The sequence below is a fragment of the Panthera tigris genome, chromosome D3 (genome assembly GCF_018350195.1).
Source record: "Panthera tigris isolate Pti1 chromosome D3, P.tigris_Pti1_mat1.1, whole genome shotgun sequence".
Taxonomy (NCBI): Eukaryota; Metazoa; Chordata; class Mammalia; order Carnivora; family Felidae; genus Panthera; species Panthera tigris.
Genome location: NC_056671.1, coordinates 65,732,260 through 65,754,888, shown reverse-complemented (window position 1 = coordinate 65,754,888; position 22,629 = coordinate 65,732,260). Strand labels below are relative to the sequence as shown.

Here is a 22,629-nt window from a genome sequence, read left to right as displayed (position 1 = left end):
TTAATGACCAGATCACTCTTGTATATTTAATATCTTGAAACAATAGGTAGAAGAGGTTTTGTTTTGACAGAAGGCATTCCAATGTGGCTAATCTACCGTGGACTTCTTCGATTTCTTGTTTGGACTGCCTTTGAAGGTTGGAGTGAATTTCCATTCTTACCATGTTTTCTTTCAAACACGCTAACTGTAGATGAGGGGAGGTGGGAGAGCAGTCTCTGAAGACAGGTTTCAGAGACAAGCACTGCTTCACCTTCAGGGGCAACGTTCTGAGAAGTAGTTCCTCCCAGAATGCTGCCCCCTGAGGCTCAGTCCTGGTGGGGTACCGAGGGCCCGGACGGGATGCCTGGAGCTGCCTGGCGGGATATTCATCTTAAAGTCTTAGGAGCATGTCCTGAACATCCATGGCTATCCTCAGTAATCCAGTCTCAACCCTGAGTGGGGAGAACGATGTGTAGTTGAGAGGAGACCCACAGGGATGGGCCCATATATCTGACTTGAACAGGGTTTGCTCAGCGACACGTCTGGTGCTGTTACCAAGTAGAAGAAAGGAATCAGGATACCAGCACATCAAAACATAAGCAGATATAAGCAAGACACAATTATGCATGTGATTGTTAATATACACGCACGATAGCTATAAAAGGCATAGGTGACTTTTAAACAAAATCTGTACAAAACTGAGCTGTGAGTATAATTTTATTCATATTCTTACCTAGAAATTTGTTATACAAACAACAGGAAAAGAATCCAAGTGATCCCTGAGGAAACTAACAAAATACTTCATTTCAGGGTAACACTTAGTAACAAAAACAGCTTGAAAAAATTAATACCATTTAAATTCGGCAATGTACAAGGCTTTAGAATGTTCCTATTTACACGCCTGTGTGAGTCCACCAGCAGAAGGTATACGGAGAACACTCCACGTCCTGTGAAGATGGGCCCGGAGGCATGTCAGAGGCTCTGGTTCACTCAACCACAGCCTGGACTCTTCTCTCCTGGTTTATCTTTGGTTCTGCTTTCGTTTTTGAGTCCTCCTCCCCTGCCCTCCCACCAAGTCTTATTTCACAAATTCCCTAACAAGGGAGATTTCCGTTCACACGGTGAAGATTCAGTTTTTCCACATGACTCTATGACAGTTGCAAATTCAGGGTTTCAAAAGGCTTTGGTCACAGGGTTGTTAAATCAGAATAATGTTTGTTTTCCTGAGAAAAGGAAGAAGTGGACTTCTCCCTGAAATATTTTAGGTTGGCTTCCCTTCTTCTGTTTATTCCTGCAGCAACCTAAATATTTTGCACTGAGCACTGCAAACCCAAAGGGGGGAAAAACCCTTTAGGATTCCACGGTTTCTCTTTCCGAATCCTCCAAAACACTGAATCCATACAGATTCAGCGGAAGGTAGCGAGTGGCACTTTCTATGGCATCCTCACTGTGTTTGGTTATAGGATGTTTATAGGACTGATTACTTTAAAATTAAAACAAAGAAAAACAGGAGAACCCTTTACCTTTGGGTCCTGAGAATATTGTGAGTGTGCAGATAATAATGACTTTTTTTTTAATGAATTTTTTTTTAAAGAAATTCAACAACTTCCAAGCATCCAGAAACAATCTGAACTTAACTTTCAGTCTTTATAACATGTCAAACATCCCAAATGGATTGCAAATTGTGGCGTTAAAGGACCCTTGGATGCTGATAACTTGGTTCTACACGTTCCTGGCATTTACAAAATCAACATGTGGATTAAAGTGAAAACAGCTATGCCGAATATTTCATAAAAATGTAACTTTTCTTTAATATCTAGGAACTGGTTAAGCCAGGAACTTCTCTTATTTTACCTCATTGAAAACACAAATGCATTCTCATAAGAAAAAGATAATAAACCTTATCTAAAAAAAATCCTTTGCCACGTCTAAGAAAAATAACATTCCAGAATAATTTTGACTGATAAAATCCCTTTCTCTCTCCTACAGCTGTGTCCGCCTGGAAAGAATCAGCCCATCTCCCGTAAGAGAATCCCACCCACACAGGGCAGGATCCAGGCTGTTCTGCTGAGGGGCTGGGGCATGAGCTGTGGGCACTACCACTGTCATGTGTAACTTGTATCGATTTCAAACAAGTCACACTGCTTATCTGAGAATTCTGGGTTGACTTTGACTTTGTGACCATGAATTCCATTCGCTTGAGGCTTAGTTGTAGAGCTTAATTTTTAATACTGTTAACATCACGTAGCCTAACCAAACACCAAGAATATCAATAAATGTCAATCATTAGCTCTGGTCTCACGTCTTCGTTCTGTTGGAGCACTTGACCTTATGAATATATTAGTCTTAGCACCAACGCCCCACCAGGGCACACCATCTGGTCTCTCACATGTTTGGGGATGCTCCTGGAGTCTAAGAGAAAGCTACAAAATGAGCCTAAGAGCAGATCGCCAATGGGTTAGTAGTGCGAAAGTCGTTAAGGGCAAAGAACAGCAGTTTGCCAAGACCCTGGGGGTCACCTGGGGCAGTCAGCCACCCCTTGTGACCATGGCTGTGGGTGGGGTTGCTCTCACAAAGGGCTTTCAACCATCCTTTTTTTCTTGGCTTGTATGTAGAAGATGCGGTTTTCTTCAGGATAAGTGACTTTACCGAGGGGCATCCTGTACATGTTGGCATTTTTCGTGGTCAGCAAGAGGAACAGTAGTGTGGCCAAACAGAAGGGCCAGGTACAAGCTGGCAATCCCGCCTGAAGAGGAAGAGACAAGGCACATGCTCTTCTGAGATCCTGTCACAAAGTACCACCCTTCATCCTATTCTCATTCAGCCCAGGGGGATGCATCCCTGGAGCACTGACCCAGGCTCCACTAATGCCCAAGATGGAGTCCAAGATCCCAGGGCATTTAGCAGGTGAAATGCCCTCATCTGCTTCTTAGGGTGGTCATTTGCCTGTCCACCTTGTACATCTTTCCCTTCCTTTCATACAGTGGGCTTCCTATGCCACAGGGCACCTAGAGATGTCACTTAGCAAACCGCCAATGTCTCCTGACCTTCATCACACCCACAGGGCCCTCTTTGCTGAGTTCAGCCTGTGGTGCCATCTCTCCTCCCGATTTCCACCCAGACTAGTCTTGGACTCTACTGGCTTTCCTTCCTTTTGTTCCAGTTCCCAAATAGATTCTAAGCTCCTTGAGGGGAGGTCCTTCCTCTGGGCTGTTCTTGGCAACTCATGCAGTTCTGAAAGAGAAGGTCAGGGGCAGGACAGTGCTGACAAGGAAGGAGAAAGAGGGGCAGGAGCCACTAAATGGGAGATGGTTTTGCCTATTAAATAGTTCAGCAGGGGTGGCACCTGGGTGGCTCAGTTGGTTAAGTGTCCAACTTCTGCTCAGGTCATGATCTCACGGTTCACGAGTTTGGGTCCTGCGTCAGGCTCTTTGCTGACAGCTCAGAGCCTGGAGTCTGCTTTGGATTCTGTGACTCCCTCTTTCTCTGTCCCTCACTTGCTCATTGGCTTGGTCTCTCTCTCTCTCTCTCAAAAATAAATAAAACATCAAAAAAATTTTTTAAATACTTAAGCCAGGATGTGAGTCTGAATAAGTCTTACGACTGATGGAGATTTAAAAAAGGACAAGGTGTGGGGCACCTGGGTGGCTCAGTTGGTTAAGCATCCAAGTCTTGATTTCGGCTCAGGTCATGGGATTGAGCCCTGAGTTGGGATTCTCTCTCCCTCTCTCTATGCCCTTCCCCTGCTCTCCTCTCTCTCTCTCTCTCTCTCTCTCTCTCTCTCTCTCTCTCTCATTCTAACATAAAATTAAAAAAAAAAAAAAAAGACAAGGGGTATGAAAAACTAATGGCTTGACCCAAAACAAAAAACAGCACCATCTGGGTCATTAGCCAATTATATTTTTCTCTCTTTCCTGATTTCTCAACCACCACATGGTCTTGGCTTTCTGTTCAAGTAGAAGATATTCTAAGGTCAATTCCCTGACACTCAGAGTTAGAATATGAACTTGATAAATATGTTATACAGCCTAAGTTTCACTTCTTTAAATTATCAATCTGATATTTTTAGCAAGCCTGGTGATTGTAGTTTGGATTATAATTCACGAAGAAGCTACAAGGTGAGTGGGAACAGGCAGGTCCAGGAGATGAGAAAGTAGTGGCTATCACAGCCATGGATCCTGCATGGGACACCACCCAGGGGGACCTTGGGAGGGTTTCCATATCATCAGAAACTGATCAGTCATGTTATGACAATGCAAGATTAAAGCAAACTCACCACAGCCATCATGTGTGACAGGCTGACTCCAAGGTAGGCAGTGAACAGGGCTACAAACAAAGGGGAACAACAGTACTTAGTAGGTGCACTTCTCATTACAGGGAAGACTGCCTTCTGGTATAAATCCCCTGCAAAGGAAACTTCCATGTCTTTCCAGCCAGCCCAGCACCCTGGTTATAAGTATGAGCTTAGAGTCGGCAGCTCTGGGTTCAAATCCAGACTCTACCACTTAGGAGCTTGGTGGCCTCCATTCTAAGCCTTCACTTTCTCACCTGCACAATAGAAGGAATAGGAATTCCTTTCTCACGGGGTTGGTGTGACACGAAAGCAGGTAATACTTGGGTTTAGCACGCAGTACGAAGTGCTCAGTAGGGGTGCCTGCGTGGCTCTGTCGGTTAAGCACCCGACTTTGGCTCAGGTCATGATCTCGAGGTCCATGGATTTAAGCCCCGCATCAGGCTCTTGTGACAGCTCAGATTCTGGAGGCTGCTTCACATTCTGTGTCTCCCTCTCTCTCTGCCCCTCCCCCGCTCATGCTCTGTCTTTCAAAAATAAACATTAAAAAAATTTAAAAAGAAGTACTCAGTAAAGGTAGCTTTTCTGTGATTACTATTTGGTTCATGTTACTGCTGATCCTTAAGGAAAAGGCTTTCCATGGCCAATAAACTTCCCTGTTATTTTATCTGAGCATGGTTGGACTAAAATGAAAAGTATGAATGTTTCTTCGGATAGCACGGTTTCTGTACGATCACAAGGATTCTCGTATTGGTTAGAATTCACAGTTAGAAACACTTGTGGTATAAAAAAAAAGATGCTAACTCAGAGATCAGTAGAAACGGAACACAAACTTGCGATTTCTCCCCATAAGAACATTTTTCCAAATACCATTAAGATCGGCATACGGGCTAATGAACTAACATGCTACGTTTTTATTTACTCTGAGCGAGCGCAAAACTTAAAGTAGCAGTTTGAGTATATCTGTGACCTTCAATGTGAAACAAAAACAAAGCTCTCAAGTAGCTAATCATCAGTTGAAGGGGGGTGCTCAAGAAGGCTCAGGGAAGCCCTTGGGTTTCACCAAGGCAGGCTGCAGAATGACCTTCATAAGCTGGCCACACAGCCACCTGGCCCAGCAGCACAGACCGGTAGGCACACCCACCATCTACTGCCCCAAAGCAGGAGAAATCACACAGCCACCACGGTGGCGGGGCAGGAAGTTGGGGGGAGGGACTCCCTCCCTCATTTACTTTACCACAGACTTCCAACCTTTTATCAATCTTTGGTCTTTTTGTCCTGGTATTTTTGTTCAACAGTATGTCTTTCAACATCTGAATTGTCTCCAGCTAGCGGGAAAGGCGTGTCTTGGAAAGACAAGCTTCAAACCCCAGCTCTGCCATTTAATTGTACAACAAATCCCTGAACGTCGGAATCTGGTTTTATCATTTGTCAAAGGGCAGCTTGAAGATGCTCTTTACAGGGAGGGGATGAATCTCACATGCAATCCTGTATTTCCACAAAGAGCAGCTCTCAAACCCATCCCTGTCCCTGGGGGGTGAGATACTGATCTGAGCAGAAGCCAGCAACAGCTTGGGTTGGAAGAGCTTTTTTGTTGGGTTTTGAGAATTTCATTCTTTTTTTTTCTATTTCATTCATTCATTCACTCACTCACTCATTCAACAAATATTCACCGGCCCTTGGGCAAGTACCGGAACATTCTGTCCTTGCTCCCTTGGGCGCCGGCTCTTCTAGGAGATGTCCCCTGAGCACCTGAGACTCATTGCACTTCTCTCTATTTGATACTTATTACATTTGGAAGGCATTGCTCTGGTTTCTTACTGTTACGCGGTTTCCAGCTGCTCTCCAATTACAAGTCACTTTTCTCCCCATAGAAAGAGAGTCAGACTGTGTAACAGTAACTGCCCATCAATTAAGATTTGCTGAATCAGACTGGGAAAGCCTTACGGTAGAGGTGACATTCTGCACACCACAGTTTGTAGGTGATGACTCTGACAGAGCTCTGGGCAGCAGAGGGAGAGGAGAGGCCCCGAGAGCTGAAGGGCCGGCAATGTCCATCCCCACAGGCCACCGTGTACAAGTCCTACTGTGACAAGCCAAACATTAAAAGGAGACGAAACGTGTTTACAGTTTGCACTGATAAAATAACAAGACCGAGGAATTCCTTGGTGGGCAGCTTCCGGTGTTGAGGCAGGGAAGGCAGCAGTGCCGGGCCCTGTCAGAGCTTCCCGGGTCCTCTTGCTGATAAGGCCATGTGATCTAATGAAAGAGCAACTCTGTAATGAATGTCCGTTCTTTATTTACTTTGGCTGGCCGAGTCGGTCTTTGGTTTGGCAAGGTCAGGGTGACGTGGGCAAGCTGGAACTTGCTGTTACGTTTCCCATGTGAGATTTACCTTACAGGAGGGGGCTGGAGGTCTGCCTCAAAACTTTATGTCCAAAGAGGGAAAGGATGGCCGGTACCTGGTATGGATGAAACGTGCCCTCTCACACACCACTGGTGGCAGGGGAAAGCGGGATGGCCCCTGGGGGAGGGCATCTATTGAACGTGGCATCTATTGAAGTTAAACTTGGCAGAGCTAGGACGTGGCAGAGGGTCTGGGTTCTCAACTAATTCAGTACATTGCCTCATCCATTATGCTACGCCATTAAAGAAAATCTGACCTGTCCGAAGGAAGGTAGGCGTGATAGGCACAGTCACGGCCCCCAAAGACGTTCACGCTCTAATCCCCAGAACCCGTGAATATGTTACCTTATCCGTCAAAAGGAGCTTTGCAGCTGTGATTAGGTTAATGATCTTGAGACCGGGAGATGAGTGTGGGTTATCCAAGTGGACCCAACGTAACCCAAGGTCCTTATAAGAGGTAGGCAAAAAAGTTACACTGAGGGAGCAGGAGGGAGTCTTTTTACACTCTGCTTTATACTCTTCTGTATTTATCAATTTTTTTTTTTTTTTGGTACCATAAGCCCATACTACTTCTATAGTGAAGAAAATAATGAAGATATTCCTGCTTTGAGGAAACCCATCTGCTAACATCTTGGCCTCATCCCTTTCCACAGTCTGTCAAGATTTCAGCAACAACTCGTGTGACCAAAACAGTTTCTCCTTGATCTTGAAGGATGTACTCAGGCTGCCCCCATGCTGGCTCCGACCATCCAGTCAGATTGCCTCCACCAACAGGACTTCCTCCGCTCAATTTTAGGACATACAGAAAAGCCACCGTCTCTAGGAGGTGCTTCTTCTTTTTTTTTTTTTTAAATTTAATATTCATTTATTTTTGAGAGAGAGAAACAGAGTGAGAACAGAGAAGGGGCAGAGAGAGAGGGAGAGACAGAATCCAAAGCAGGCTTCAGGCTCTGAGCTGTCAGCACAGACCCCGACGCAGGGCTCAAACCCATGAACCGTGAGATCATGACCTGAGACGAAGTGGGGCACTTAACCAATTGAGCCACTCAGGCGCCCCTAGGAGGTGCTTCTTGATGATTCTGCACTGTCATGTGCCCCCAGGGAATCTGGTACTGCAGATGTGTCCTTGTTCTGTCACAGATATCATATGGTCTCCAGTGGGCTTGCTCTCACCCACCTGGCTTCTGCCCTTGATCATAACACTCTCTGCACACAGGAATTTCTGGATCTAAAGTTGCTAACCCCCTAGGTCTTCCCAGTACTGTCTGGGAGGAAGTTCAGATACATCATATCCGGCCATGGCCACGTGGGTTTCACGAGTGTTTAATATGTATTTTCTATCACCGCCCACACAGAAACATAAATGTAAGCCCCTTGAATAAAGATTTGAAATCTCAGGGCACCTGGCTCAGTCGGTGAAGTGTCGGACTCTTGGTTTCGGCTCAGGTCACGATCTCATCGTTTGTGGGATCGAGGCCCGTGTTGGGCTCCGTGCTGACAGCGTGGAACCTGCTTGGGATTCTCTCTCTCCTCTCTCTCTCTCTCTCTCTCAAAAATAAACTTAAAAAAAAAAAAAGATTTGAAATCCCAAAGAATCTCATAGTAAAGCTTCTAACCTGGCCTACCTCAGGTGACACGTAATCAGTTTTCTCCTTTGCTCTAAGCTTATGAACAAATATGGGAAAATGAGCAAAAAGTTTGACAGGACTAGTTGGCGAAACAGCTGTGTACTATAAGGAAATTGGCAAACTGACATGTAAAGTGGCAACACCACAACAATCTGAGATTTTTTAACTTCACTACAGCATCAGAAAATTAAAATTGAGTGAGGCCTTAGAAATCCTTGGTCCTGCTTCCTGCCCAGTGCAGGAATCCATTCTAAATTCTCTGCCTGACATGTGGTCTACCCTTTTATTTTATTATCTTATTTTTTTTTTAATTGGGGTATCATTGACATACAATATTATATTAGTTTCAGGTGTACAACATAGTGTTTCCATCTTTGCATACATCGTGAGATGCTCACCTAAGTAAAGTCACCGTCCATCACCACACAAAGTTAATACAATATTATTGACTAGATTCCTCATGTTGTATATTACACCCCCCATGACTTATTTGTTTTATAACTGGAAGTTTGTACTTCCCTTTATCCATTTATACTCCTAATCTGCCTCCTCTCTGGCAACCACCAATCTGTTCTCTGTACTTATGGGTCTGGGTTTTGCTTTGTTTTGTGTTTTTAGATTCCACCTGTCAGTCACATCATATGATATTTGTCTTTCTCTGACTTGTTTCATTTAGCATAATGCCCTCAAGGTCTACCCATGTTGTTGCAAGTGGCAAGATTTCATCCTTTTTATGGCTGAGTAGTATTCCATTGTGTGTGTGTATGTGGTCCACCATTTTAATAGCGGTGTAGGTAACTTGGATTGATTAATCTGGTGATAAACTGACTCTACACAAGTATTTCCATTAGATTACAGATCATTTCTGCACATTCCACCCTTCCCCAGTATCACCCAGGGATACCCCAGTATCCCTACACTCTAATACATTATCTTACTTTTTACTTCGTATTGAATTAGGGATGCCAGAGGCTCTGGGTGAATATGTCTCCACTTTACAAGGGCCTGAGAAATCCATTAGCTTTTCAAATCTAAATCACTTGAGGTGTGTTCTCTTAAAGGCCTGAATGCTGCCACTGGGAACAGAGTAGGGTAGGGGAATTACAGAAGTTGTTACCAAATGTAGATTCTGGGCTTGAATTTACCCTAATTGACTGGATGCCCTTCAGCACATCACTTCACTTCTCTGGCCTCAGAACCCCAGTAGTAAAATGAGAAGGAAGGTGTGGGGATCTCCAGAACCATCTGGCTCTGACAGGAGGAGTCTGGCTGGAATATGGGGGTCTGAACGGATGAATACAGCGGGTCTGAAAATGTGGTCCCTGGAGGAATAGCATCAGTGCCACCTGGCCCTCGTTAGAGACGCCAACTCCTCCCCCACCTCTAACGACGAATCAGGGACTGGGGAAGGGGGGCAGCCATCTGTGTTTTAACAAGCCTTCCAGGTGATCCTGACACTCCCTGAAGTGTGAGAACAGCTGGTTCCTGTGATTCTCAAAGGGCCACATGTAGTCCTGCCTGACTCACCAGGAGAGATGGCCCTGTGTTTAGCTTGACTCATTTTATTAGTTTCTTGGGTCAACGACTAGTATGAAGAACATAGGACGAGTCAAGTTTCTATCCCCCAACATATACATAAGGCAAATGTTTAATATGGCTCAACAGGCTCTCCTGTCCTCACGATAACCCATGAGGAGGGCCCAGCAGAGCTTAATCCTCCCAGAGAGAGGAAGCCACCTGCCCTGCTCACACACAGAGAGAGCCAGGGCCCAAACTGGAACCCTTGCCCCAGTTCCTCACACAGTCATATCTTACTGTTTGCGCTGATCCCATGGTTATGAGCGAGCCTCCCTCCGAGGTACAGTATACTCACCGCAGGCAAGAGCCAGCAGGTGGGTTTGCCAGGTCAGTGCCATGAACATCCCCCCCATTGCAATGCAGGCCAGAGAGCTGTTGAAACCCCAGAGTCCAAAGTAGATGTTCTCAAATGGCGCTGAAAGACTGAGTCCTGTTAGGTAAGACAGAAGGAGTCACAGCTGTGGACAAAAGGCAACACGCTCTGGAAGGAGGTTAGGGGTGGGGGAGGCACCAAGGGAGTTCTTGGAAGCAGAGCTCTCAAGAAAGGTCTGGAGCATGGAAGACGCCGGAGGGGGTGCAAGCAGCAGGGGAGGTGCTCGATATCCCATTGCCCGTCTCAGGCTTACCTGCCGCTATCCCCAGCAGCGACCCGATGGCAGCGTGCAGGCACATGAGCGGGGAGGAGAGCAGAATGGCGCCCAGGAAAATGCCCCCCGACCATGGGCTATCGCAGCCGTAGATCTGACCGACACCCACGGGCAGGGATTTCAACAGCTGCAAAGCCATTTAGAGAAGGAGGTCATTAAAACAGCTGAACAGACACCTACAAACACATACAAGGCAATGGTAGAGTGGGTTTATCTTGTCTTTTGAGATCAGTGTGACTAATTTTTATTTTTTTAATTAAAAAATTTTTTTTTAATTTTAGAGAGAGAGAGTGCGTGCAAGTGGGGGAGGGGGGCAGAGGGAGGAAGAGAGAATCTTAAGCAGGCTCCACGCTCAGCACGGAGCCTCACGTGGGGCTCCAGCCAAACCCATGACCCCGGGATCAGGACCTGAGTTGAAATCAAGAGCCGGGTGCTCAACCAACTGGGCCACCCAAGTACCATCACCCTACCCCCACCCCCCACCTTTTTAAAAATTCTCTCTCTTTACAGAAAAACCTCACACTTTTGCTTTATCCCAAAAGATGCACCAGCCCATACCTGCTGCATACTGAGCACACCTTCCTAGAACCCCCTTCACTCTGGGGCTCTGTTGCTGCACTGACACGGTGGCTTTGGCTGCTGATAAGCTCCCAGGTGGAGTCACTGCCTCACAGCTTACACTTCTGTTGCTTTTAACTGTCCATTGGTTCTCAGGCCTAATACATCAGTGCACACTGTGGTCAATAGAAGTACTATTGCTCCCTGGCAATTGGGTTGTTAAGGCCAGAGACCCAGAGTCGGGTTCTCTTATCCATAATTCAGAAGCAATTATCAGCAAGTTCATGAATCAGGACCCTATTGACACTTCTGCTGTTAATGAGAACATGTATTTATTTAAACCAGAATATCCTTAGCTTATTCCAGTTATCAACAACTGCCAGTCAGTGCAAAAAAACCGCCACAAAAATACATGTAAATGTCATGTAAATTTACATGTAATACACGTAAATTTCTACTTTCTGGCCGAGGCCTGAATTCAGCTCGTGTGTTCACAGAATGGCAGTTTTCGGGAAGGGACAGGGTTTGATTTAAGCTAACAAACGTGAATAGCATTTTATAGCAACACATTCGGTAGGTCCAGGATAGGCATAATTAGCCACACTAGGTTCCTTTGTGACCAAGACCATTTAGTGAAAGATGCCTTCCCATCTTGCTCCCTCCGTCTTCTCTAGGTCACATGTATACCTTCTGAGGGGCCTTGGGGAAGCAGTGACTCTGACACAGGGGGCTCTGCCTCGGCGCGGGGACTGGGGAACTGCCCTCTCCCGTCATGCGTTAGGCTGGAACTAATGCTGGATTCCAAATGCTGCATCAGTCCTTGCTCAGAGCACGGGACCATACTGTGAGTTTGAGTCTATCCTAAGGTGGACCTTAAAATTTCCAGCCCACACTGGATCTTCATGTCTACGCGAAATCATTTCCTGTTTCTCTAGAGCAGGGAACTTGATGCGGGCAAAGACTACTTAGGCTTTCATCTCAGAACTGGACAGCAGAACTATCCCCTGGGTAGCCCGGGAGGCGGAAGCTGGGTGAGATGGGAAATAAGGGTGCTGATGTTGGGGCGGTAGTTCATAGTGAGAAGAGCAAGACCCTTACCTCCGCGGATCAGCACTATCCAGCAGGACTTCCATGGAGGTGGAATATTCCTTTGTGTGCTGCCCAATACATGTGCCTACTGAGCACCTGAAATGTGGCTGGTGAGGCTAAGAAACTGAATTTTTAATTTTATTTAATTGTAATGAATTTCAAATTTAAATTAAAATAGCCACATGGGGATAATGGCTACTATGTTGGACAGGGACATTTTAGATAGATTACTTAACGTTATTTATAATATTTTTCACAGGGGATTCGAATAAACATTTGATTTTCTTTTTGGGTTATTTCCAAATGCTCCTATTTATTTTCTGGGCAAGAATGTACAGAGAAGCCTGCCTGAGCTCTTCACGTGTTTTGATCGCTCAGCAAGGAGGACGGCAAATGGGGTTTCATAACCTGATAGTGGGAAAGCCAGTCGGATGCCCAACTGACTGAGCCACCCAGGCGCCCCTCTTCTGATTTTAAGTGTTCTCTTGTTTTTAATAGTCAAGAAACCTTAAACAGAGTTATTAAATAAACACCAACAGGAAGAGCTGGAATGTGATTTGGGTTAACCAGGTTTTTAACTTATTTTTATTATTATTTTTTAATGTTTATTTTTGAGAGAGAGAGAGAGAAAGAGAGAGAGAGAGAGCATAAGCACAAATGGGGGAGGAGCAGAGCAAGAGGGAGACAGAGAATCCCAAGCAGGCTCCACGCTGTCAACACAGAGCTTGATACGGGGGTTGAACTCACAAACTGTATCAGTATCAGCCAAAATCAAGTATCAGATACTTAACCAACTGAGCCACCCAGGCACCCCTGGGTCAACCAGATTTTTTAAAAAGGTGCTCTCTTTGTGCACATCTGTAAAGAGATACATAGAATACATCTTATGATAGCAGTTCTCAAACTCTGGCCTACATCACCGTTATTTGGGAAGCTTGTTAATACAGGCTCCCAGACTCTATTCCCAGAGATTAGGATTTAGAGAGTCTGAGATGGAGCATGTACTGATATTTAAAAAAGAAAAAAACAATGATTCTGATGCCTACCAAAGCTTGAGAACCATGAATTATTGTACATATTCTATGAGATCTGCCAAATGAAAAAGCAGAATAGAGAGGTTCTGTAATGAGATCTAATGGAAGGAACAAATTCTTTTGATCAGAGGAGCCAGATCATGGAAGCCTTAACTCCAGGCTGGAGGCCTTGCCTCAAAGGATGGCCCCCAACACACCCACCCAAAGTTTGAAACAGTCTTTGACTCCGACTTTGAAACAGAGCTATACTCTGGAGTGGATTTTAGGAAAAGAGGAGGAAAAGTTAGCTTTGAGCAGTCATTTAAAAGACCCCTTAGAGTGGTGCCTGGGTGGCTCAGTTGGTTAAGTGTCTGACTCTTGACTTTGGCTCAGGTCATGGTCTCACAGTTTGTGGGTTTGAGCCCCATGTTGGGCTCTGCACTGACAGTGGGGAGCCTGCTTAGGGTTCTCTCTCTCTCTCTCTCTCTCTCTCTCTCTCCCTCTCTCTGCCCCTCCCCCACTCTCTTTCTTTCAAAATAAATAAATAAACATTAAAAAAAAACCCTTAGAACAGGGGTGCCTGGGTGGCTCAGTTGGTTGAGTGTCCAACTTCAGCTCAGGACATGATCTCGTGGTCTCTGAGTTTGAGGCCCACATCAGGCTCTGTGCTGACAGCTCAGAGCCTTGAGCTTACTTCAGATTCTGTGTCTCCCTCTCTCTCTCTCTGCCCCTTCCCTGCTCATGCTCTGTCTCTCTCTCAAATATAAGCATTAAAAAAAAAAAATTAAAAAAAAATCCCCAAACCCCAGAACAAAGAAAAAAGAGACAAAAAACAAAAAACCCAGAAAACAAAAAACCCGATGCTTAAATACAGAGAGCAAAATGGTGGTTACCAGAGGGAGGTGAGTGGGGAGATGGGTGAAGTAGGCGGAAGGAATTAAGAGTACTCTTATCCTGATCAGCACTGAGTAATGTATAGAATTGCTGAAACATTATATTGTACACCTGAAACTAATATAACACTGTATGTTAACTATACTTCAATAACAATAATACACAAACCCTTAGAGCCCAAAGCTTTGGAGCAGGACAAATGGTTCAGAGGGCAAGATGAAGGCAGCAAGGCCACCCTAGAGCTGAGTCTCCATAAGGCTCTGATGCCTTAGCCAGGAGGACACAGAGTCTTCCAGAGCCAGGCAGGAATGTGAGAAGACGGTGTACCTTACCTGCAGGGCACTGAGGTCAGTCCAGGTGACATTGGGAACCTCGGTTATAGGTTTGAACAGTTTGCCTGGGAAGAACGGATTGTAATGTCCCGTGGCCGAAAGGTACATTGACAACGCCATGTTGAAGGGCAGGGTGAAGACGGGGAGGTCCCATTTGCAGAACAAGGAGTTCAGTGCGCTTGAGAAAACTGGACTAATGACAACAGCAACAACCACAGAACAGAATGGAAGAACGTGCATGTGACAAGTCAGTTGACACTGAATCTCTACACCATGGAGGGGCTTTGTCTTCTGGGCAAATATGTCCCTAAAGTACTATTTCAACAAACTTTTCATGGCGGGGAGGTGAGGGGGTGGGGGGAAGATAACCGAAAAACCAAAACGAAACAAAAAAATAAACACACGTGGAATAAACCCTGTCAGAGAATAATTCTTACACAAGGTCAAAAATGAATGCTTTGCTTACTTGGTTTTGAAAAATTATATTCTGGGGTTTCTCACAGTGATTTATGAAATCCAGGTTTTAGAAATATTTTTGAAGTATTTTAGACATGAAGTAAAATACTATCTACACGGCTAAAGCCCCTGTGTAACCCACTTGATCATATGCCCCTCCCTCCCCACCAGAGGCGACCACCATCTTGAATTTCTAGATCATCTTCGTGTTTACTATATCTGTTTTTGAAGAAGAGAAACAATTGTCCAAGGGAGGATATAAGGTGGTGTGGGCTTGGAGGAAGAAGATTGGGATGGAGGATCGGGCAGCAGCTTTAGCAGTTGGTGACCTTTGGCAAGGAACTACTCCTCCATTTCCTTGTCTGTAGCCTGGGGGACTGGATTAGATTAGATGGTCTCTGGGCCTCTTTTGTGCTCTCCCGTGTTGGCCCATCACTAAGGTCAAGAGCTCCAGGTTATGGGAAAGGGTGCGGGGAGCACTGCAGGGGACAACTTCCGTCCTCCAGCCAGTTCTTCAGAACTGGTCAGAAATTACTTCCTGGACAGGTTGGCTCTACCAGCAAGTTCTCTCCCACACACCTGTGGTTGAAGCCAGGGTGGGTGGCCCGGCAGACACTGTCCTTAGTGGGCCACACTTCTCATTTGTGTGGTTATCAGTGTTTTATATCCTAAATACGTCATAATAAGAAGGAAATGTTTGCTTCCAACAAAGGGGGGAGGAGGTTTAAGGAACTAGTGTGAAGGATTGAAGGATTTAGGTTTAAAAAAAAAGGAACTGAATTCAGTAAATAAATTTTTTGAAGGTAGAAGGGACAGGTGGGTAGGGAGAGTTCATATAGGCACACATACAGAGTGGTTCTCAAAGTGTAGTTCCTGGATCAGCCACATCACCAGGCAACTAGTTAGAGATGCAAATCTTTAGGCTCCATCCCGCACATACATATTTATATATATAATATATAATATTTATATATATAATATAATATATAATAACATTTACCATTTTAACCATTTTAAAGGGTGCGGTTCACTTGCATTAAGCACATTCACATTGTTGTGTAACCATCCCTATTGTCCATTCATACATTTTCCATCTTGCAAAACTGAAACTCTGTACCCATTGAACACTCACTCCCCATTCTCTCTTGGCCCTATACATGTTTTTTTTAAGGCATTTTGAAAACCAGGTATAACTTACCAAGTCATGGACATAGCAGACACAGGGAATAACAGCCACCAGAAATAGTTGCCCTTGTCTGAAAAGACAGCCATGAGGATTCCCACCAGGGTGCCGTTGTAGCCCTGCAGCCCGGCTGCAATTGCTGACCTGCGGGCAAGAGGCACAGCATGGACATTGGAAAGTTGTTATTTCTTCTGTATCATTAAGGGCCTCTGACCTGCATCATTAAGGGCCTCAGAGCTCTTATGTGAAACTTCCCTAATTCTGACATTCTTGGTAAGAGGTGTAAGATCGTCAAATTGTAAATTCACTTCTGTAGTGTCTGTGACCTTATAAACATTAATCTTCCAGCTCAGCATACATTTTCATCTTCCTGCACCTCCCTTTGGTCGTCTCCAAATATCCATTTTCAGGTTATTGCAATGAAAAACAATTACCTTTCCTGGGCAGGGTACTCCATTTATGTGCACATTTAGCACCGAATTCTTTATGCTTCTCAGCATTTCACCTCACTTCTGAAGGTTGTCCTATTGGCAATTTTCTACTCGTGACCCAAATGGTTCCCGTTTCATAATTGAGGGCACTAGAAGCCCTAAGTGAGAAATAGAACAGCTTCTACAGAATAAGCCCCAAGGCTGACAAACCAGGCCCCCTAGGGCTCTAAGAGCTGACATCTCACACCACGAAGGGCTGAGTTAAAGGATGAAGTCATTGGGCCACCGGGTGCGAAGATGGTGGAGTGAGTATGTGAGGTTAGGTGCAGGGTCTGAAGGAGGGTGACACAGCCAGAGGCCACACTACAGGGGTCGTTTGGGTGGTGTGAGAGCTTCAGCGGGGGCAGGAGGTACCAGTGCAACAGCAAGGTGGTGTCGCTTACACTCACCTGGGTGAGAGCATGAGAGGAGGGACTCTCTGTCCAATGTCCTTGGTCTCCCCTAACTAATCTATCAGGACAGGTAGAAAGTGATGGGCTTTGTACTGGTTTAACCCCAGAAGTGATACTGTCTTCTAGAATGTGGGACTATACATGAGGACGGTGGACAGCTATGCAAAAACTCATCTTCTAATAAGGGACTTGGAGACTTGATGCTTGACTGCCATTGTTTTAATGGCAACGTCTGCAAGTTGCAGAATGCCATACTTAAGGCAGCAGGAAGATGTGGATTCGCTTAACACAGGATTGCCATTTTAATGCGGTCCTTTGGGACTGAAGAGAGTAATAGAGATTTGAAAATCAACACGTGTAAATATGGCTTGATTTTTAAATAACACCTGATAAGGAAAATGTGTCATTTTCCACTTGAACAAAACAATGAAGGAATAGTTGATATGGCGCAGTCTTGGACCACACCTCCATGCTGAATAGACTGTTTCCTGATGTGCGTTGGAATAGGACTGAACGTAAGCTATGGAGAACAAATCGGGCTCTTTGGACCTGATGGGAGAGTGGAACTCTTTCTGATTCTCTTTCTGGTTAGCTCTTTAGGTAATTTATGGTAAGTGTTATAAGAGCTGAGTTATTACAATGACCATCCACTGGTGCTTATGCATTGATCCTGGACATCTAGAAGACCAGTGGTCTCCCTGATAAAACTAGGAAGTCAGGAGCTGTCTTCACCCATTGTAGAAGTCAGCTTATCACTTCTTCAATGACAGATCAATTTATAAAGTACATGCTATTTTTGAGTCGAGTATGAGATCGAGCCCTGAGTTGGGCTTTTGCTGCCAGCGTGCAGCCTGCTTGGGATTCTCTCTCTCTCCTTCTCTCTCTGCTCCTCCCCCACTTGCCTGCTCTTTCTTTCTCTCTCTCTCAAAATAAATAAGTAACTTAAAAATGTATGTGCTATTTTTAACCTAACACGTAGTTGAGAAAACACACAAACACTTCGTAAGTCAGAACTTACTAACTTGGAATTTGTGATTATTCATCTTTCTAGAAACTGAGCTAACCTTTACACTGTCTATAAAGAATGAATTTGCTAAACTAAGCATGGAAACAAGATATAATGGAATTAGTGGAATTTTTTAAGCCATCAAGACTTTTTTTTTAAATTTTTTTTTTTTTTAGTTTGTTTATTTTTGGCAGAAACAGCATGCGAGCATGAGCTGGGGAGGGGCAGAGAGAGAGAGGGAGACACAGAATCCGAAGCAGGCTCCAGGCTCTGAGCCGTCAGCACAGAGCCCGACATAGGGCTCGAACTCACGAACTGTGAGATCATGACCTGAGCTGAAGTTGGACACTTAACCGACTGAGCCACCCAAGTGCCCCCCCCTTTTTTTTTTTTTAAATTTTAAGCCATCAAGACTTTTTAAGAACTCATACCCAAACAAAATGCTCATGATAAATAATTGATTAATCACTAAAGAAGAATGATTTAGTGAATGATGAAAGAGAAATAATAAGGGATATAGATGATCCCTTGATGTCTGACTCAAGACAAATGTAGAGTTCTGTGGAATAAAGGTAGGTTTTCTGGGAAGAGTGGGACTTTATCACTGGTTCCCAAAGTCGCTGGTTGGCTCCTGTGTTCGCAGAAGCAAGACGAGCAGGCTTGAATGGACACGCCTACCTGTCCTGAGCAAGTAACAGGGCCGTCAGGGTAGAGACCACTGTTCCCACACAGCCATTGAGAGCCCACCAGGGATTCTGGACGAGGAGCCCCACCAGAATCAGGATTCCGCTGATGGGGTTGCTGACGAACACCACTTGGGATATGCCCCGAAGAACCCAATCTACGAACTGGAGCACCTGTGGTTTGTCTGGAAGAGATGAGATATGCAGAGCTAAGGAATTGACAAGGCAAGATTCTCTTTTCCATGCCTAGTGCCCACCCTGAGTAAAATCAACACCCCTTCTGAGAAAGGTGAACTAAGTTTTGATATTCCTGGAAGCCTTTTCCCTCTGAGTCATTTCCCTTTTAGTGGCACTCAGATCCCTGAAACCCTTCTGTTTCTTTATGCTCCACCCACACTGCCCCTATTAGAATCTCCACTGCAGAAAGCACAGAATGCACTTATTTACCATGCTCAGTGGTAAAGACTCTTAAGTCAAAGAAATGAATTACCAATAATAAAACTTCAGTCTTTAAGTGCTGAAATTATGGGATGGAACCAGGTGCCTTCCTCTATTATGAACAGCGCCCTGATCCTGACCACTATCTCCATAAAAAAGCAAAACATTGGAAGGGGCTTGCTGGTTAGAAGATAAAAAGTTAGGGGTGTCTGGCTTGCTCAGTCAGTAGAGCATGTGACTCTTGATCTTGGGATTGTAAGTTTGAACCCCATGTTGGGTATAGAGATTAGTTAAAAATAAAATCTTAAAAAAAAATGAAAAGTTAAAAACTGGAGAGGAGAGGAATAGTTAAAAGTCAAGGGAATATAACTAAAGATATGAGTACAAGAACCCCACGCTACCTATCCCATCAACCCAAGGGATGGAAGCATAAATACCTTTAAGCCAGCTGGCAAATTCTTTCATATCACCGGTGACGTAGCCAAGTGCCTTGGGGAGGCGTCTTCTTCTTGGACTTGGTAAAACCTGATTTTCACCCTGGTCCATTTTAGCCATAGTGGGGCTATTCTCCATGGATAGCTCTTCCTCTGGCTCCTTCAGGAAAGGACAGAACTCATAAACATCCTAAGCCAGAGCACTCGAGACTGGCCAGCATCGGGCCTGCGTACAGTAGCCACAGAGGATGAGTTTAAAAGCACTTCATTTAGACCATGACATCCCAGGGGACTAAGAAAGCATCGATTTCCTCCTGAAACACTGTCGTGGCGAGTATTGTCCACGTCCAAATCCCATAGTACTTTTTCATCACTGCCTTTAATGCTACCATGAGAAGGTTCTGGCCTTGAATTTCGTAAGTCCATTTCTAGTTCAACAAATATTCGTTGAGCACCTACCTCCTGCTCTCAAGGAGCTCAGTCTAATGGGAAAGACTGAAAAATAGTTAATTTCAACATACTGAGTCAACTAATAATATAGAAAGAGCTAAGACCAAGTACCGAAGCTTCATGCTGTCAGTTAAAGAGCCAAACGTCAGGTTACAAAATGGTGCTCACTAATGCAGACCAAACAGCTACTTCCCGAGATAAGAAGACTTTTTTTAAAAATTAAGTTTAAAGTTTTAATTCCAGCATGGTTAACATACAGTGTTATATTAGTTTCAGGGGTACAATATTGATTCAACAATTTTATACATTACTCAGTACTCATCATGGTAAGTGTACTCTTAATCTCCTTCACCTATTTCCTCCATCCCCCCACCTCCCCTCCCCTCTGGTAACCATCACTTTGTTCTCCTTAGTTATGACTCTGCTTTTGGTTTGTCTCTTTTTCTTTCTGTTGTTCGTTTATTCTGTTTCTTACAATCCACATTTGAGGGAAATCATATGGTATTTGTCTTTCTCTGACTGTCTCATTTCACTTAGCATTAACTCCATCCATGTTGTTACAAATGGCAAGATTTCATTCTTTTTTATGGCTGAATAATATTCCATTGTACATCACATCACATCTTTTTTATGGTCAAATAATATTTCATTTTATATTATATAAAATATATACAATAATGGAATATTATTCAGCCACAAAAAAGATCATTCATATATAAAAAATATATATGAATATTACTATCATTGATGGACCATATATTCCATTATATTGACACCGGGGCTGTTTCCATAATTTGGCTATCGTAAATAATACTACAATAAATATAGGGGTACATGTATCCTTTCAAGTTCGTGTTTTTTTATTCTTTGGGTAAGTCCCAAGTAGTGCAATTACTGGATCATAGAGTAGTTCTGTTTTTAATTTTTTGAGGAACATCCATACTATCTTCCACAGTCACTGCACCAGTTTGCATTTTCAGCAACAGTGCGTGAGGGTTCCTCTTCGTCCACGTCTTCACCAATACTTGCTGCTTCTTCTGTTTTTGATCGTAGTTATTCTAATGGGTGTGAGGTGGTATCTTATGTGGTTTTGATTTGCATTTCCTTGATGATTAGTGGTGTTGAACATCTTTTCATGTGTCTGCTGGCCATCAGTATGTGTTCTTTGGAGAAATGTCTGTTCATGTCTTCTGCCCATTTTTAATTGGATTATTTGTTTTTTGGGGTTTGAGTTCTATTACTTCTTTATATATTTTAGATACTACCCTTTTATCAGCTATGTCATGTGCAAATATCGTCTCCCATTCATCAGGCTGCCTTTTAGTTTTGTTGGTTGTTCCCTTTGCTGTGCAGAAGCTTTTTATTTTGATGTAGTCCCAATAGTTTATTTAGGCTTTTATTTCCCTTGCTTCAGGAGACATTAGAAATGTCCATGTCAGAGAAATTACTGCCTGTTCTTTATTCTAGGATTTTTATGGTTTCAGGTCTCATGTTTAGGTCTTTAATCCATTTTGACTTTATTTTTCTGTATTGTGTAAGCAAGCGATCCAGTTTCATTCTTTGGCATGTAGTTGTCCAGGTTTCCCAGCAACATTTATTGAAGAGACTTTTTCCCATGGCATATTCTTGGCTCTTTTGTTGATGATTAATTGACCATATAACTGCGGGTTTGTTTCTAGGCTTTCTATTGTGTTCTATTGGTTTATGTGTCTGTTTTTGTGCCAGTACCATACTGTTTTGATTATTACAGCTTTGTAGTCATCTGGAACTGTGATACCTCCAGCTTTGTTTTTCTTTTTCAAGATTCTTTTGGCTCTTTGGGGTCTCGTGTGGTTCCATACAAATTTTAGTATTATTTGTCATAGTTTTGTGAAGAATGTTGTTGGTATTTTGATACTGATTGCATTAAATCTATAGACTGCTTTGGGTAGTATGGACATTTTAACAATATTTGTTCTTCCAAACTATGAATTTGGAATATCTTGCCATTTGTTTGTGTCGTCTTCAATTTCTTTCATCAATGTTTTATAGTTTTCAGGGTACAAGTCTTTCACCTCCTTGGTTAGGCTTATTTCTAGGTATTTTATTATTTTTGGTGCAGTTGTAAATGGGATTGCTTTCTTAATTTTTCTTTCTCTTGTTTCATTATTGGTGTATAGAAATGCAGCAGATTTCTATACATTGATTTTGTATTCTGGGATCTTACTGAATTCAATGATCAGTTCTAGTAGTTTGGTAGAGTCTTTAAGGTTTTCTATTTACAGCATTATGTCATCTGCAAATAGTGACAGTTTTACTTCTTCCTTACCAGTTTGGATGCCTTTTATTTCTTTTTGTAGTCTGATTCCTGTGGCTAGGACTTCCAGTACTATGTTGAATGAAAGTGGTGAGAGTGGGGGTGCCTAGGTGGCCCAGTCGGTTAAGCATCTGACTTGATTTTAGCTCAGGTCATGATCTCATGCTTGTTTGAGACCCTCATTGGGCTCCATACTGACAGTGCAGAGCCTGCTTGGCATTCTCTCTCTCTCTCTCTCTCTCTCTCTCTCTCTCTCTGTCGTTTCTTTACTCCTCCCCTGCTTACACTCTCTCTTTAAATAAATAAACTTTAAAAAAAAAGTGGTGAGGGGTTCCTGGGTGGCTCAGTCGGTTGGGTGTCCGACTTCGGCTCAGGTCATGATCTT

At 43.8% G+C, this 22,629-nt stretch overlaps 1 protein-coding gene across 4 annotated transcripts in view; it reads right to left on the bottom strand.

Moving 5' to 3' along the window:
* Positions 1-689: 689 nt before the first annotated feature.
* LOC102954256 (urea transporter 1) overlaps positions 690-22,629 on the bottom strand; it is a 53,525-nt gene continuing 31,585 nt past the window's right edge. For all 4 annotated transcript variants that reach the window (XM_042962124.1, XM_042962126.1, XM_042962127.1 and 1 more), the window contains 8 exons: positions 19,502-19,658; positions 18,622-18,811; positions 16,070-16,198; positions 14,416-14,608; positions 10,509-10,656; positions 10,178-10,312; positions 4,256-4,305; positions 690-2,725 (listed from right to left, as the gene is read on the bottom strand). In XM_042962124.1, coding sequence (XP_042818058.1) covers positions 2,549-2,725; positions 4,256-4,305; positions 10,178-10,312; positions 10,509-10,656; positions 14,416-14,608; positions 16,070-16,198; positions 18,622-18,811; positions 19,502-19,658 — 1,179 coding nt within the window. In that variant the 3' untranslated portion in view covers positions 690-2,548. The remainder of the gene's footprint in view (positions 2,726-4,255; positions 4,306-10,177; positions 10,313-10,508; positions 10,657-14,415; positions 14,609-16,069; positions 16,199-18,621; positions 18,812-19,501; positions 19,659-22,629) is intronic.